Source organism: Staurois parvus, unplaced genomic scaffold, assembly GCF_062004578.1.
Source record: "Staurois parvus isolate SC_StPar_1 unplaced genomic scaffold, SC_StPar_1.0 ptg000572l, whole genome shotgun sequence".
NCBI classification, from domain to species: domain Eukaryota; kingdom Metazoa; phylum Chordata; class Amphibia; order Anura; family Ranidae; genus Staurois; species Staurois parvus.
The window spans coordinates 1,699,972-1,717,888 of NW_028318368.1; the positions used below are offsets into that span (position 1 = coordinate 1,699,972).

General features: G+C 41.4%; 1 protein-coding gene across 2 annotated transcripts in view; it reads right to left on the bottom strand.

Moving 5' to 3' along the window:
• The window catches only part of LOC149450529 (bifunctional heparan sulfate N-deacetylase/N-sulfotransferase 3-like), a 347,552-nt gene that overhangs the window by 175,701 nt on the left and 153,934 nt on the right, over positions 1–17,917 (bottom strand). For both annotated transcript variants that reach the window (XM_089691786.1, XM_089691787.1), the window contains exons 3-4: positions 8,847–8,934; positions 2,158–2,312 (exon numbers count right to left, since the gene is read on the bottom strand). In XM_089691786.1, the coding sequence (XP_089547912.1) occupies positions 2,158–2,312; positions 8,847–8,934 (243 nt within the window). The remainder of the gene's footprint in view (positions 1–2,157; positions 2,313–8,846; positions 8,935–17,917) is intronic.

The following is a 17,917-nucleotide window of genomic DNA, read 5'->3' on the forward strand; positions in this document are numbered from 1 at the left end:
GATGTAGTACGGGGCGGTATGGTGGACAGCTTTGTACGTCAGTGTTAGGATTTTGAATTTGATCCGTTGCGCAATCAGAAGCCAGTGGAGGGATTGGCAGAGGGGGGTGGCGGAGATGGAGCGGTTGGAAAGGTGAATGAGTCTGGCAGCCGTATTCAGGTTCGAATGAAGCGGGGATAGCCAGCGGCGAGGCAGGCCAGTGAGGAGGGAGTTGCAGTAGTCGAGTTGTGATATGATGAGGGAGTGGATGAGCTGTTTAGTGGTTTCTGGGGTTAGGAACGTGCGTATTTTGGCGATGTTGTGGAGGTGGAGTCTGCACAAGTTTGTTAAAGATTGGACTTGTGGCTGGAAAGATAGGTTGGAGTCCAGAATGACACCAAGTACTCTGGCCTGCGGGGCGGGTTTGATGGTGGCGTTGTCGGATGTGACGGAGAAGTCAATGGGGGGTGGTGTCCGGGCTGGGGGGAAGACAAGAAACTCAGTTTTGGAGAGGTTCAGTTTAAGGAAGTGGAGCGACATCCTGTCTGATATGTCGCTCAGTAGGTGTGTGATTCGGGCAGAGACCGAGGGGGTGAGGTGGGGGGTTGAGAGATAGATTTGTGTGTCGTCGGCATAGAGGTGGTAGTTGAAGCCGTGAGAGTGTATGAGTTGGCCAAGGGAGGAGGTGTAGATGGAGCTACAGCTTTTGGTTCCCATATAGTGCATCCTGACTGCACAGCTGTTACTGATCATTGCCTGGTTTCTGGTTTAAACCTTTTGCCTCTAAATAGTGCACACTGACTGCTCAGCTCTTAGGGCTTGTTGAAACTTCCAGTTCCCTTTGAAAAGATGTTTGATGGCTCTTCAAATGTTGTTTAACAGGTGGTGAGGGGGCATCATGTTTTAACCCCTAAAGAAATGTCTCGCTGAACCTTGGCTCAATTTAGCTGAATGGGTCACCTTCAACGGGAGGTGCCACCCACTGAGCGCAACAGTGGGGATAAAATATATTGCCCTGAGATGCATGTGCTTTTACCACCCCCCAAACACAAATGTAAATAAGGCTGTACTGATCCTTGCCTTGGAAATGATCAATATAAATCCATGTGTATATTCTGCAATTTTCCATTGTTAATTATCACTAGGTTTTGTCAATTATATTGTTTTTAAAATAGTCTCAGAAATGTTTATATCTGTATGAGCATGCCATAATAATAGCCAATCAATATGCTTGAAAATCCAGGAGATCAATACTACCACCACAATAGTAATCTGTTTTTTTTTTTAATTCATTATTGATTAATACGCCCGAGAGCAGATAGTAATAACCCATCTTGGAGTGTTTGTCCAGCCAATTTTTTTCTTTATTTTTAGTAGAGCGTGAAAGGGTTAGAGCTCTTGTTAGGTTTTTACTGCTATTTTAGCCTCCATCAGAAATATGTACCTACACTTCACACTTGTATTACCAGACAGTGAGGTGAGGGTCATTCTGCAATAGACAGTTTTTTCTGTGTTCCTGTTGCAAATTCTCCCACTCTTCCTGTCTGGTGAAATTGTTGCCAGCAGGACAGGAAGTGACAAGTAAATCTCTCCAATGGCTCTGGACATAAGTAAAAAATAGAGAAGCGTTATAATCCTTCCCCACTCTATCCAAATCTAGGAAAAGGTCTGCCATGACATACAGTACATTCTAAATTGAACATAAGAATATAAGTTAGCCATGGGTTTAAATGTTGTTGTATTCCATGCGTGTTTATTTTCAGTACAATTTTTATGTATCATTTCTGACAACTGCAGCCCTGAGCAATGTTTCCACTGATAACCTCAGCAACCTACTTCAACCCTGGAAATGTTTCCACCGTAAACTAATGCAATGCCTTGTTTTTAAAAGTTAAAGTAGAAACTTTTCCTAGCTGATATTTTAAAAATATTATCTTTTGCTTTTTTTCTATCTATTCATTCTTGAGATTTTCTTAATTAAAAGAAAAGTCTGTAAAATAGATAAAAATAGGGCAAATTGAATAACATTTTTCTTTCATGTCCAGGTTCCTAACATAAAGAAAAATAAGTGTTAAAAACATGAGCATTGGAAAACACAATCTAACGGTATTCAAGACATAATACATAATCATTTTAGCATTCTTTATGTACAGGTACAGCAATCATGCATTTCTTTACCAGAGCAAATTTCTTGTTTAGAATCATTTGTTCCACCAAGGAGGATTCATTATGGAAAAGGTGAGGCTGCATATGACTCCACATGTGAGGGAACCACCAAAACTCATCCACCGATCCTAGTAAGAGGTCATCACCCATATCCTCTTTTTCAGTGCCTGAAAGTATAATCACAGGAAATGCTTAAAACGTACAAATCAGGTTGCTAAAGATTAATTCAAAGTCAAACAGCTAAATATGTAATTGAAATACATGCGAATGTGAATTATTTGGTCACCAACAGTGTTTGTAATTCTATCAGCTAGTTTTGTGATTCAGGCATCCCTGCCAGACAGCACAGCTATGTTTAAAGCTACACTTTCCTGTATTGCAGCTATGTTGGACCTTTTAACAACAAATTAATCTGAATGATAAAATTCCAGTGATCTTATAATATATAAAACAATATACTTTATTTTTTAAACAAACGAAAAAAGACCAAATATTTTGAAAAAAAAATGTTTTTCTTAGTTTCTGTTATAAAATTTAGCAAATACGTAATTTTTCCTTCTTCACTGATGTTCTCTGATGAGGCGGCACTGATGAGGCTGCACTGATGGGCACTGATGAGGCGGCTCTGATGAGGTGGCACTGATAAGCTGCACTGATGGACACTGATGGACACTGATTAGGCTGCACTGATAAGGCAGCACTGATGGGCACTGATAGGTGCACTGATAAACGGGAATGATGGGCACTGATATACTGCACTGATAGACACTGATATGCTCCACTGATGGGCACTAATATGCTGCACTGATGGGTATCTCTGAGCCAGCATCTCAGTCCACAAAGTAGACACTGACCCTGGATGATGCCTGAACAAAGGTGGTTTTAGCCTTTTTAAAAGAAGCAGATAAAAGGTGATCAGAGAGAGTACTGTGATGTCCGTGAGAGGTAACACATACCTGTAAGTGTTAAGGTGGCAGGGATTGGTGAAATATCAATCCATGTATATGCAGGCTGGTTGTACAGAAGTCAATCTACCAATCAATTTCTGTACAGTCGGCCTTTTAGTTTTTCCCGAATGAACAGTGCCGCCGATTATAGCCTGCAACACTGATCAGTGCATTCCAATGCCAGGGAAGGCTCCCTGCTGTTGGAACACAATGGCACAATGGTAGTGATTCCCCCATCCACCTTGAATGTGTGGATGGGGGGATCGGGTCTGTTTTTCTTTTCAGTAAACCCATGGTTATTAGGAGCTTCTGGCAATTTTTTTCTGCCCCTAAATGCCCCTGCATGTTAGCTTGTGTTTTTCCAAAACAATCAGTGCCAGCGGTTATAGTATGCAACGCTGATTAGTGCATTCTGATGGCAGGGAAGGCTCCCTGCTATTGGAACAGAATGGCACAATGGTAGTGATTCCCCCATCCACCTTGAATGTGTGGATGGGGGACTCAGGTCTTTTGTTTTCATTGAACCCATGGCTGTTAGAGGAATCTGGCATTTTTTTTGCCCCTAAACATCCCTGCATGTTAGCCTATGTGTCCATGAGAGTTTAGAGGCAGGGCATTTACAGGCAGAAAAAAAAACACTGCCAAAGCGTCCAGGAGCAGTAGCATTATGCAGAAAAAAGTGCTTGACTTGTCTAAATGCACCTAAATGCATTACATGCATTTACAAGCGTCAAGCGTTTTTTCTGCCAAAATGCTGCTTCCAAGAGGAACGGTATCTAGGAGAGTTGGCAAAATGACCAGTGTGCATGAGGCCCAGAGCCGGTGCTTCCACTAGGTAAAGTAGGCCGCCACCTAGGGCGCTGTGACAGAATGCCTGGCACCCAGCTTGTGCCTTCCATCAGATAACTGCTTTCTCGCCACTGGGACACTGGACCAAGGTATTATAGCTGGGCATTGCACCCAAGACTAGGCAACACTAGCTTGATGCAAACTGTATTGAACAGAAATACAGTTTTTATACACTCCATAAATAGGAACAATAAAACAAATATTACATCCCACACTGATTAGATAACAAGGTGAAGCTGACACCAGTCTAATCTCATCATGCAGGAGCCTCCAAGAGAACTTGCCAAGAGACCCACAATAAGTGACTCAATTAACAATGGGAATGCACACCTAGGAGGCACACAATGGGATAAGATAGTAAACACATAACACCTTAATAAACACATTAGAGCAAGAGTCCTCACATCAGGTCATTTTGCTAATTACATCAACAATTTCTTAGAGTCTCGGAGTCTGGGAAGGAGGGGGTTGAAGCAGTCAATGCTAGTTCAGGCACAGAGACACCACATCTGTATGTTGGTCCTCCAGTTCCCAGAGTCTATGTGTTTTGGGGAGACATGGACTTGAATCCAAAGTAAACTACTCCAAAGGGCCCCTCCAGGCACACATCAAAGAATATAGCCCCCTCAGATGCCAGGGTCATGGTCAGTAGGCAAGAGGCTAGCCTGCAGTGCCCTCCAAAAGCCCTGTCCAAGTTGGGTCAGTCACAGGTGCGCTGCCACTTAGGGGCACCTGGGCACAGCACTTTATTTGTGTGGGACACTGCCACATCATGAATGATCCTTCAGCTGAGGGGAGGGGAAGCAGAGGGGAGGAAAAAAGGACAGAGGAAGATGTCAGGTGTCCGGGGCCAATGTAGCAGCTGAGCTGCAGCTCCTTCCAATGTTCCTCTCAGACTCAGTCCTTTGCTTCAAGCTGGCTGGCAGCTGCTGATCACTGTGGAGTTCCAGCCCTTCTCTTCCTATTCATCAGTGGAGGCAGAGCTGTGCCTGCAGAGGAAGATAATGTCTGATGTCTCATGTCTATGTGAGTGTGACCTGGCCGTCCATCCATCACATGTGCAATGTGTCAGTGAGTGATGACATCATCACAATCCCACAGCCTGCTCTTCTAGTCTCTGCTGGGCTGCTGATCTGTGTCAGTGTTGGTTGTGTGTTGTGTCAGATCTGTCACTGCATGCGATCGCTCAGTTCAGGTGTTTTCTGTGTGTGTGTGGGCTGGGCTGTCTGCTGTCACATCATTTTATTTCCTTCCACTGCCTGGGGAATTCCAGCCTGGAATCTGTCAGAGTGTAGATTCATCATCTTCCACTCACTGCAACTGTCACCCTGCTACTGCCAGCCACAGATACAGTCCGTCCGTGACACTGATTTTGTCTTTAAAATAGGTGCTGGTGTCATCTTTTTTTTGCAAATTAATAGGAATTAGCAGTTTCATGTTTTGTTTATTTAATATTTTCTGCTGTTTTTTAATTTTTTTTTTATCTTTTGGGGATTGGGGGGGGGGGGGGTGGGCGCAAGTAGATGGTCTTGCCGAGGGCACAAAATAGTCTATCACCGCGCCTGATATATAAAAAAAAAAAAAAACTGGACTAAAATGTGTTTTCACCATTTGCCCTGAAGTCATCCTCACTGTACAGTTATTTAACATGAAGCAATTATTGTACAAGGTTTATGCTTAGTGGGACTACTACATATCATCCTCAAGGGAATATCCAAAATCAATGTGTTTAACATAATCAAATGTAAAAAAGAACACTCATAGGTTGCTTTGAAATGTCTTTATTGTTTATCTGACTAAAAGGAAGTATGGAATTTTGATAGCTATCAATTGGAGAGGGCAGAGCATTTATATAAGAGAATCACCCAGCCTTCTTCCTGCAATCATGGTAATGACAGTGTGGAAGAATAAGATGTAGGACACCCCTGCTGTGACTGTGCTTAAATTTATTGCAAAATGATATACTGTATGTTCTCAAGTATCAAAATCACTTGTGGAATCCTAGTTATGAAAGTGCTTTTTGGAAAAGAATGTGCGCCTCTTTATAATAAACACGTTATCATTTTACTATAAAGGCCAAGGTGTTTAAAGCGGAGTTCCACTCACCCTGTCAAAAAATAAAAGTCAGCAGCTGACTTTTAAAAAACAGCCACTTACCTGTCTCTCGGTCCCGCGGTGTGTCCCCCACAACGCGTTTCACCAGCCGACCTGCATTCCAGGAGGCCAGCATCTTCAGTGTGGGCCCCCATCTGTGATAGCTTGCAGCTTCACAGCCGGGTACCCACTGCACATGAGCGAGTAGCGCTGCGCTTCCTGAATGGCCCTGTCATCTTCTGGGACTTGTCACGTGTCCAAAAAGACTACAGGGAGGGAAGAAGGGAGGAAACCTTCCGCTTGTGGTCGCCTAGGCGATCGGACCAGAAGTGGGAGCAGGTACCTGTCAAATTTGGGTACCCACTCCCCCCCACCCCCCAAAGGTGCCAATCCTTAATGTTGAGCGGGGGAGCAGTCCTTAAAGTGGAACTTCCTCTCTTGGGTGGAGCTCCGCTTTAACATGGTGGCCCTATGATGCTACTGCTCTTCTTCCCACCTCTTATTTTTGCATTTACATACATTGTGCACCACTGAATATTAAATGTATATTAAGGGCTAGAATTATATTTTATAGGTTATAGCAGACTATTTTGCTGGTTCTTTTCCTTTACATTTTTCAAGGTTGGAAAGCTGAACCCAAAGCTTGGGAGGAAGTTCACAAAAAGAAATTTACACCTACTGGTGATTAGTTTTCAGGGCAATTTCAGGCATCCAACTGACAAGTCACTTTTTCTTTATCTACAAACTGTTACCTGGGAACTTCAAAAGAACGCCTTTCCTTGTTACCAAAATTTTACTGGGAAGGGATGGTGCCCATTTTGTGGTTGCACATCCTATTTCAAATAATGTATTCAAGTGCTAGAAAGTTAGGGAATACTGAGGAAGTTGTTAAAGTTGACATTCAATGATCTTATAGAGACACTGTTACCTTGCCAATGCTTTCACCAACCCTCATATACTTTACCTAAGCTAGCTCGCACCTTCTTCTTCCTTTGCAGCTAGCAGTAAGATAGCGGTTATGTAGCTTCTCAGGTCACGTAACAGTGTTCCGCTTAAGTGGTTGGCTGGCCCAGGCACCATTACAAATGAGCAGGTCATGAACTTAGCCTTACCTGAACATGCTAGGCATTTTTGCTAACTGTGAAGGAGCAAGTAGCTGCAAAGGAGCACAGATATGGTAAGTTTATGGAGCCAACGGCCATTCACACCCAAATGCGATGCAGGAAACCTGCATTCTGTGCACATATCCAGCACCGAATTCTAAATGCACTGCAGTTATGACCTGCAGCAGGTCTCAGTGTTAAGTTAATGACACCCAAAATACAGGTCATAAACACAGTGCATTTACCTGCAGCGGTACCAGAAGTACCCTTGCAATGTGGTTGCAGTGTTTATTAAAGTAGTGAATGTACTAATATTGATGCAGTCTACAGTGATTCAGCCTATTCAAAATGAATGGGCTCAAATCACACCGCCCTGCACCATATGTGAATTGCACACCTCTTTTCCTAACCTCTGGGGAAACGTCTCTTGTGAAGTGCAACATCGCTTGCAAAGTGAACAGTCTATTTTCTTTTAATAAATTAACCCTGTATCTCAATTCTTTTACTATGTGTTTGAAGTTATGTTAATATTGGTGGTGACTTCTGTTAAACTTCTTTTAAACTACAGTTTAATCGTCCACAAAGATAACAGTGTCATGGCAAACCTAGCCAAAAAAGGCATAAAAATATTATGACAGATTTATGATAAGGGAAGTGCTAATGCTTTCCCAATGCAATAAGAAAATGAAAAGATATAGGCTTAGTCATAGCTTATGAAAAGTCATTAACATTTCTGCAGAAGTAAGACATGAGATTCAAGCAGAGTAGCTGGTCATGGGCACAAGAGTATTCAGACATGAAGATGTAATTCAACCATCTCCAAGCATGTCTCTTGGACAGCATGCATAGAAAAATGAATGTTAGACTTAGTGAGAGTTCATATTTATACCCATCCAGTAGGTTAGAGGATAGCACTGATATTCTGAATAACAGTCATAGCAAAAGCTTAAAAATCTGCCTCCATAGAAGTGACCGCACAGGAGTCACATATATGAGAACATCACAAGACCTGGCCAACAAAAAAAATCCAAAGGACCTTTAATCCCTGTATATCTACATAGGGTTTGTCTTCAGTACGTTCTAATACAGTAACCCAAAGCAAGTATGTAGATATGGAAAGTCAAAGAAAATTGCATGTCCTTATATATGTTCTGGATCAGTGACTACACAGCCTTTTCAAGATTGGCTAGAAAGTAATGACTTGCACACACGATCAGAAAATAAAAAAATGCAGCTTTTGAAGAGATCGTACGATAATCTGATCATTAGTACACAGCTTTCGAGAGCTGATCACAACAGTTCATGCAAAATTATCCGAATGGACAAACACAGAAACTTTTCTCGTACGTTCAAATAACATATGATTTTCGTTTAATCAGTACAGTATTTGTCTGAAATAAATACAAAGACCAAGACCACGCATGCTCAGAAACGAAAGAATACATTACAATACACTACTTCCAAAATTGTATTCTGTCATACGAGAATTTTTGTAACTTTAGTAACCTCTTCATTTTTTATATGAGACTGGCATGCAAAAAGACATGGATGACCATTCGTATGTATGAGGCCTAATAAACTGGAAATATGGATGTGAACCTGGCAATCACTTTTCTTTTATATTTTTTGACCATAAGACGTGAAGGAAAATCATAATAGACAAAAGTTATGTGGTTGTTATTTTCCTTCAAGATTTTAAAATGCTTACCTGTGTGGTAGAACTTTCCAGAAAATCCCAGATTAAATGTAAAATTTGTAACCATAGATCTAAGCAACTTCTGTGTGTCAAGAAGAGCCTAGAAGAGAGAAATAAAAGTCAGAAGATGTCCATTTAACCATTTATTCCTTTAACTGTAAAGGGTAAAATGCAGTTAAAGCAAACCTGTTTTCAACACCTTGTTGAATCTATGCCAAGAAGAATTAAGGCAGTTCTTATGGCAAAAGGGGGTCCAACCCAGTACTAGCAAGGTGTACCTAATAAAGTGGCCAATAAGTGTATAAGAATACCACTATATTACTCTGTACAGCACTCCTCTAGCCAGACCTCTGCATACTAGCGTGGTGACCTTTGAATGTGGGTGGGGCCAAAACATCACACACATTACTCTTCAGGGGATGGAGAACCTTGCAACAATAATACCCAATGTAAAAGAATCTTTGTACTATCTGACACTTCAGTAGTGATGTAGGAATGGTCATAAAAACCATAGTGCCAAATAAGGGACTCATTGAAGTATCAGACAATAGTTTCAACATAACGCCCACTGAAAGATGATCATTGTGATACTTCAGTTATAGTGTCTCCCCAAGCAGTCCACTCACATCACAACCTCATCCCAGAGTTGGAGCCACAATCAAGTCACCTCTTCCCTTTTTACACAGACAGACTATAATCTTTAATACGATAATTTATTATAATGACAGCTGTTGGATCTCTCAAAATTGCTCCTGGTGTCTGTAGATTTGTCCCAGGAAAAGAACAGCTAATGATGTGGTTTTTTTATTTTGACTGTCATCTTAAACCTCCCATCACTAATTGGAAGGTGACTGACATGAAAGCAATGCATATGGGAAGAATCAACAGAAATAAACTTGCCCTGAGTTGTGATGCACTAAACAGCACCTTTGTTGTCATCTTTATCCTTTCAATAATAATTGGAAAGTTAGTGACATGCAAACCATACATACCAAGAGAACGAACAAAAATACTCTTGTCCTGGGTTTGTGATTGAGTTTAATAAGGATAGCTAGAGAGCTTGGACCCACAAATGCAAAACAGTAGACACAGATACCATGTATCTGTCATGACAGGTTCCCTTTAATACAGACCAAGTGCTCTGTAAAGTCCCTCTTTTTTGCAGTTTAAAGTAAACCATTGTTCCTGGTATAGATTTGTCCTTGGAAAAGCACCTTTAAAAGTAAGCTATTGATGTGGTCTTGATATTGCAGGTCATCATTTGCCTTCCATTACTAACTGGACAATCACTAACATAATGCATACCAGGAGATCCAACAAAATAGGCTTTTTCTGGGTTGTGATGCACTAAGCAATACTATGGCTGACATCTTTAGCCTTCTATTCCTAATCAGAAAGTCAATGACATGCAAGCAATTCATATCTGTCTGGCACATTTTGCTGGCTGGAAGATAAAAAGAGTGGGAAATTTGAGTGGAGAGTGATAAACAGTTTTGCTTTTGAATTGTGGTGATTGCTGGTGCTCGTAGTTGTTTTATTTTCTTCTTTGGGGTCTTGCTACCTTGCACCTTTTCTGTTACTTTTTAAATAGCATTTTTTTCCTTTCCTTCCTTTAGTTTGCTAATTAAGGGGAGGGATTAATTGGTCACAGGTGCTACAGGTACAGGGATTAATTGGTCACAGGTGCTACTGGTACTATATAACTTTCTGTAGAGCTCACTCTGAGCTTGCTCATTCTTGAGCTTGCCTGTATTTTTCTGGACCTTTGATGATGTGGACATTTGATTAAGTGGAGTTAAAAACTGGAGTTGAAAACAGGAGATTATAACAGGAGCAGGGGCGGACTGACAACTCATGGGGCCCCCTGGCAATAGGGGATCATGGGCCCCTGTGTCCTTGCCCAAACTCAAAAAAGCCTATGAAAAAGGTACCAGGAGCATCTCATGGGGCCCCCTACTGACCCCGGGCTCTCGGGCAATGCCCGAGTTTCCAATTGGTCAGTCAGCCCCTGAACAGGAGTCTTCTAATCTGTAAGTGAAATCTGATATTTCCTGTTTGTAATAATAATATTGTAACTGGGATAATGAGTACTAGCAGCACTGAAGGTTTTGTGCAGTGCACAATGTGCCACATGTATACAACACTGGAGCAACAGCTCCAATATGGATACTGCTGCAACGGATGTGAGCGGGTTGCCCTTCTGGAAGCTCCCATTAGAGATCTGGAGGAGCAAGTTGCAACACTGGGCAGAACCAACAACCTTGAACGGGGTCTTCTGCTCTCTGAGCAGGTAGTTAATGGGATTGATGTGGAGGAGATAGTCAGAATTATCAGGTAGGAAGATGAGTTACTGTACCAAGAGGGATTGGTACGGGCTCAAAGAAAAGGAAGGCCAGCCCTGGGTTTGAGCACCCAAACAGATTTGCCAAGTTGAGTGAAGATGTGGGAGTGGCAGTCCTGGATGTCACTGCTATCCCTAATAGCCGAGTTGGCAGACCATCTGGGAGGGGTGGTGAGGGTAGTGCAGGAAGGCCTAGACAGTTGGTGGTAATAGGGGATTCTATATTCAGATGGACTATAATTTATTGCCAGGATCGCCTCAACTTAATGGTTTGCTGTATCCCTGGTGCCAGGGTTCGGCATGTGGTGGATCGGGTTGAAAAATTACTGGGAGGGGCTGGGCATGACCCAGCTGTCTTGGTCCATGTTGGAACCAATGACAGAAAACATGGAAGGTGGAAGCTCCTTAAGAATCAATTTAAAGAACTAGGCTGTAAGTTTAAGGGAAGGACCTCCAATGTGATATTCTCTGAAATATTACCTGTGCCATGTGCAACACAGGAAAGACAGGAGTAAATTAGAGAATTGAATGCATGGCTAAAGACCTGGTGTAAGAGGAAAAGATTTGGGTTTCTAAAGCACTGGGCTTACTTTTCATTGGGGTGCAACCTATGTGCTAGACATGGTTCGCACCTAAATGGAAGGGGGTCTTTTGTGCTGGGGGAGAGGTTTATGGGAAGGCTTGAGAAGTATTTAAACTAGGATTGAGGGGGGAAGGAGAATTAGATTTTAAAGAGGTGGACAGATCAGACAAGGGTTCAATACTTATTGGTGGATGAAATGGGGAAAGATGGGGGAGGACTATTGCAGATGATAAGAAGGTTTCCATGTTACAAATAACCAATGGAATTGGTACCATTTGTATGAAAATAAAAAACATGCAACATACGAGTGCAAAAGGTGTCAATGAATTAAAGTGTTTGTTCACCAATGCCAGAAGTCTGCCAAGCAAAATAGGCGAGTTGGAAGTTTTGGTGCATGAAGAGAATTATGTATTAATTGGTAATTGCTGAATCTTGGCTTCGTTCTTCACATGACTGGGCTTTTAATATTCCTGGCTATGTTCTCTTTTAGAGAGATAGGGTAAAAAGGAAAGGTGGTGGTGTCTGTCTGTATGTGAGAAGTGATCTCAAAGCGAGTATGAAAGAGAACCTAGTTGATGGAGAATGTGACGAGGCTGAAGTAATATGGGCGGAACTGCACATGGGGTTGTATACTACAAAGGTAATTGTTGGAGTTTGTTATAGGCCACCCAGTGTTAATGAGCAGGTGAAGACACAGCTCCTTGCACAGATCGAAGGAGCTGCAAGGGCTGGGACAGTGATAATAATGGGGGATTTTAACTACCTGGAAATTGACTGGAGTAATGGCACTGCAGGAACAGTTTCAGGGCAAAAATGTATAATCGTACTACAGGACAATTTTATGGTACAGTTTTTAGAGGCCCCAACTAGGAATTATGCTATGGTGGACATGGTAATCTCAAACCATGCAAAGAATATTACTAATGTCCATATAAAAGAACATCTGGGTAGCAGTGACCATAACCTGATTTCATTTATTGTTAGCTGTAAACAACAAGCACATAAAGGAAAAATAAAAACACTCAGCATTAAAAGAGCTAATTCTCCAAGGCTGAGATCTGCTCTTAAAGACTTAGACTGGAGGGAATATTGGCATCGATGAACACAACACAGAAATGGGAGTTCTTCAAAAAGACTGTATGTAAGCACACTGCAAAATATATTCCCATGGGCAACAAGTTTAAAAGGCTAAAAATGAAACCTACGTGGCTTATGGCCAAAGTTAAAAAAGCTATAAATAATAAGAAAAGAGCTTTTATAAAATATAAAAATGAAGGAATGCTATCATATTTTAAACATGTCAAAGAATATAACAGATTATGTAAAAAGGAATCAAGGCCACAAAAACTGAAAACAAACAACAGATTGCAAAAGATAGCAGGACAAACATCAAAAATTCTTCAAATATATTAATAGTAAAAAGGTCAGGCCCTTTACAAAATAATCTAGAGTGGGTGACTGTGGACAAAGAGAAGGCAAATGTATTAAATACTTTCTTTAGCTCTGTGTATACAATGGAGCATGGGGGAGCTCCTGACTAGAGATGAGCGAATTTCTCAAAAATTCGATTCGGCTGATTCGGCGAATTCCAGTATGAAATAGACTATTTCTAACAGTTCTGGGACACTCACTCCATACAGCGGTTGAAACATTGTATCTATTTGTTTCCATAAATGGATCCATTTATGGAAACAAATAGATACAATGTTTCAACCGCTGTATGGAGTGAGTGTCCCAGAACTGTTAGAAATAGTCTATTTCTGACAGTTCTATGACATTCCCTCCATACAGCGGTTTCAACCGCTGTATGGAGTGAATGTCCCAGAACTGTCATAAATAGTCTATTTCTGACAGTTATGGGACATTCACTCCATACAGCGGTTGAAACATTGTATCTATTTTTTTCCATAAATGACATTCTGCAGATACACTTAGAGGAGCGCTGCAGATACACTTTTTGCCGGCTTGGAATTATTCTTATTTTCATCCTACTTCTTCTTCTTCTTCTTCTTCATCCTCATCCTCTCCTTCTTCTTATGAGGATGAGGATGAAGAAGAAGAAGAAGAAGTAGGATGAAAATAAGATTAATTCCAAGCTGGCAAAAAGTGTATCTGCAGAGCTCCTCTAAGTGTATCTGCAGAATGTCATTTATGGAAACAAATAGATACAATGTTTCAACCGCTGTATGGAGTGAGTGTCCCAGAACTGTCATAAATAGTCTATTTCTGACAGTTCTATGACATTCCCTCCATACAGCGGTTGAAACCGCTGTATGGAGTGAATGTCATAGAACTGTCAGAAATAGACTATTTCTAACAGTTCTGGGACATTCCTTCCATACAGCGGTTGAAACATTGTATCTATTTGTTTCCATAAATGGATCCATTTATGGAAACAAATAGATACAATGTTTTAACCGCTGTATGGAAGGAATGTCCCAGAACTGTCAGAAATAGTCTATTTCTGACAGTTCTGGGACATTCCCTCCATACAGCGGTTTCCGGCAAAAAGTGTATGTGCAGAGTTCCTCCATTCTGCAGATACACTTAGAGGAGCTCTGCAGATACACTTAGAGGAGCTCTGCACATACACTTTTTGCCGGCTTGGAATTATTCTTATTTTCATCCTACTTCTTCTTCTTCTTCATCCTCATCTTCTTCTTCTTCTGAGGATGAGGATGAAGAAGAAGAAGAAGAAGAAGAAGAAGAAGTAGGATGAAAATAAGATTAATTCCAAGCCGGCAAAAAGTGTATGTGCAGAGCTCCTCTAAGTGTATGTGCAGAGCTCCTCTAAGTGTATCTGCAGAATAGAGGAACTCTGCACATACACTTTTTGCCGGCTTGGAATTATTCTTATTTTCATCCTACTTCTTCTTCTTCTTCATCCTCATCCTCTTCTTCTTCTTCTGAGGATGAGGATGAAGAAGAAGAAGAAGAAGTAGGATGAAAATAAGATTAATTCCAAGCCGGCAAAAAGTGTATGTGCAGAGCTCCTCTAAGTGTATCTGCAGAGCTCCTCTAAGTGTATCTGCAGAATAGAGGAACTCTGCACATACACTTTTTGCCGGCTTGGAATTATTCTTATTTTCATCCTACTTCTTCTTCTTCTTCTTCTTCTTCTTCATCCTCATCCTCTTCTTCTTCTTCTGAGGATGAGGATGAAGAAGAAGATGAAGAAGTAGGATGAAAATAAGATTAATTCCAAGCCGGCAAAAAGTGTATGTGCAGAGCTCCTCTAAGTGTATCTGCAGAGCTCCTCTAAGTGTATCTGCAGAATAGAGGAACTCTGCACATACACTTTTTGCCGGCTTGGAATTATTCTTATTTTCATCCTACTTCTTCTTCTTCTTCTTCATCCTCATCCTCAGAAGAAGAGGATGAGGATGAAGAAGAAGAAGAAGAAGTAGGATGAAAATAAGAATAATTCCAAGCCGGCAAAAAGTGTATGTGCAGAGTTCCTCTATTTCTGACAGTTCTCTGACAGCTTCTTCACATGTACAGCGGTTGAAACATCTGTATCCTAAATGGAAACTAATAGATACAATGTTTCAACCGCTAAACATGTGTTCCTTCTGTCAGAGAACTGTCAGAAATAGCGGAGGTCACTGCAGGGACACTTTTGCCGGCTGATCGGGAAATATTCGATTCGCGCACCCGAAGTAGGCAAAATTTCGGATTCGACGCGAATCGAATATTTCCTAAAATTCGACTCGAATTCCGGTTCGCCTGGTTCGATTCGCTCATCTCTACTCCTGACCATAATGGGCATTGTATTGACACAGCTCCAGATGATCCACATTGGCTCACAATTGATATGGTCCAAAAATATTTAGACAGAATAAAGGTGAATAAAGCACCTGCACTGGATGGCATACACCCACAGATCCTTAAAGAATTGAGCTCTGTCATTTTAAAGCCATTGTTTCTCATTTTTAGGGACTCTTTAATGACTGGCATAGTACCTCCGGATTGGAGTAAGGCCAATGTGGTGCCAATATTTAAAAAGGGATCAAAATCTTTACCAAGTAATTATAGACCTGTTAGTTGAACATCTATATTTGGGAAGATACTAGAGAGATTAATAAAAGGCCACATGGATGAGTTCTTGTTTGAAAAAAATATTTTAATCAACAAGCATGGATTCATGAAATACAGAAGTTGTCAAACAAATCTGATTTCTTTTATTTATGAGGAGGTGAGTAAAACCTTGGACGCAAAAGTGTTTGACACAGTTTCCCACACACATGTGTAAGGTAAAAGCTTCGAAAAATCAGTTTGTACATGGGTAGAAAACTGGCTAAAAGGCTGAATTCAGAGAGTAGTGGTTAATGATTCATACTCTGAATGGTCTAGGGTTGTCAGTGGTGTACCCCAAGGTTCAGTGTTGGGACCCTTACTTTTTAATATATTCATAAATGATATAGGGTCTGGGATTAAAAATACCATTTCAGTCTCTGCAGATGACACCAAGCTGTGCAGTGGAATAATGTCCTTACCGGGTGTCTCCAACTTAGAAGCCAACCTCAATGCTGAGGCCAAACTCAAATGCACAATTGGGCAACTATGTGGCAAATGAGGTCTAATGTTGATAAATGTAAGGTTATGCACTTGGGGGCTAAGAATATGCATGCATCATACATACTAGGTGGAGTACAACTGGGGGAATCAATGGTGAAAAAGGATCTGGGAGTTCTGGTAGATCATAAGCTTAATAATGGCATACAATGCCAAGCTGCGGTTTCCAAAGAGAGCAAAATCCTCTCGTATGAAAAGAGGTATAGACTCCAGGGAGAGAGATATAATTTTACCCCTGTACAAATCATTAGTAAGACCACATTTGGAATATACAGTTCAGTTTTGGGCACCAATTCATAAAAAGAATATTGGGGAACTAGAGAAAGTGCAGAGGGCAACCAAACTGATACTAGGCATGGAGGAGATCAGCTATGAGGTAAGATTAAAGGAATTGAATTTATTCTCTCTTGAGAAGAAGCAATTAATGGGAATATGATCAACATGTATAAATACATTAGTGGTCCATATAGTGAACTCGGTGTAGAGTTATTCACCCTGTCCATCACAAATGACAAGGAGGCACTCTTTACATCTGGAAGTAAAGAGATTTAATCTCCAAATACGAAAAGGTTTCTTCAAAGTTAGAGCTGTGAAAATGTGGAATAGACTCCTTCAAGAGTTGGTTCTGGCCAGCTCAGTGGATTTCTTAAAAAAAAAAGGCTTGGATTCTTTCCTAGATACACATAATACAACTGGATACTAACATTTATAGGTAAAGTTGATCAAGGGAATATCCGACTGCCTCTCAGGGGATCAGAGAGGAATTTTTTCCCCTGCAGGAGAAAATTGGATCATGATTTGCTGGGTTTTTTTTTCTTTTCGCCTTCCTCTGGATAAACTGTGGGTAAAGGATTATAACTTTTTTTATGGTTGAACTAGATGGACTTTTGTCTTTTTTTTTTTAGGTAGACTAACTATGTACCTATATCAGGATAACAAAGAAAAATACACTTGTGTTGGGTATTTAATGCCCTAATTTAAGGAAAAGGATGACTCTAGAGCAGTGGTCACTAAATGGAGGACCACAGTCCGAAACCGGACCAAGGGACAGTCCTGTTCGGACTGCAACCATGCTACTGCCATGGCTGGGTATCCTCTTCTGGGCCTCTCACTCACCCACCAATGTCATCCTCACAGTGGCCAGAGTGTGAGGAGCTGCAGATCAGGACTGAGGGGAGGGAGCTGATGATTACCCCGTTTGGTAATACATAAAGACGTCCTCTCTCTGCAGCTTGAGACAGAAAGTGGGATTCTTTTCATATTAGCAAGCCAGCCAATTCCCCACTTGTTAACATAATAACTTGGGCAGCTCCTGCCCCTCCTCAGTCCCGATCTGCAGCTCCTCCCACCCCCACCCACTATAAGGATGACAGTGTTGGCGGGCTGGAGGCCCAGGAGAGGACACCCCAGAAGGATTAGTGCCTCTGCTCTGCCTAAGGTACCATAGGACTGTGCAGGGGAAGGCTTGCATTATGTTAAGGGGCACTGTGTTATGTTAAGGGGCGCTGTGTTATGTGAAGGGGTGCTGTGTTATGTTAAGGGGCGCTGTGTTGTGATGGGGGCGCTGTGTTGTGGTAAGGGGTG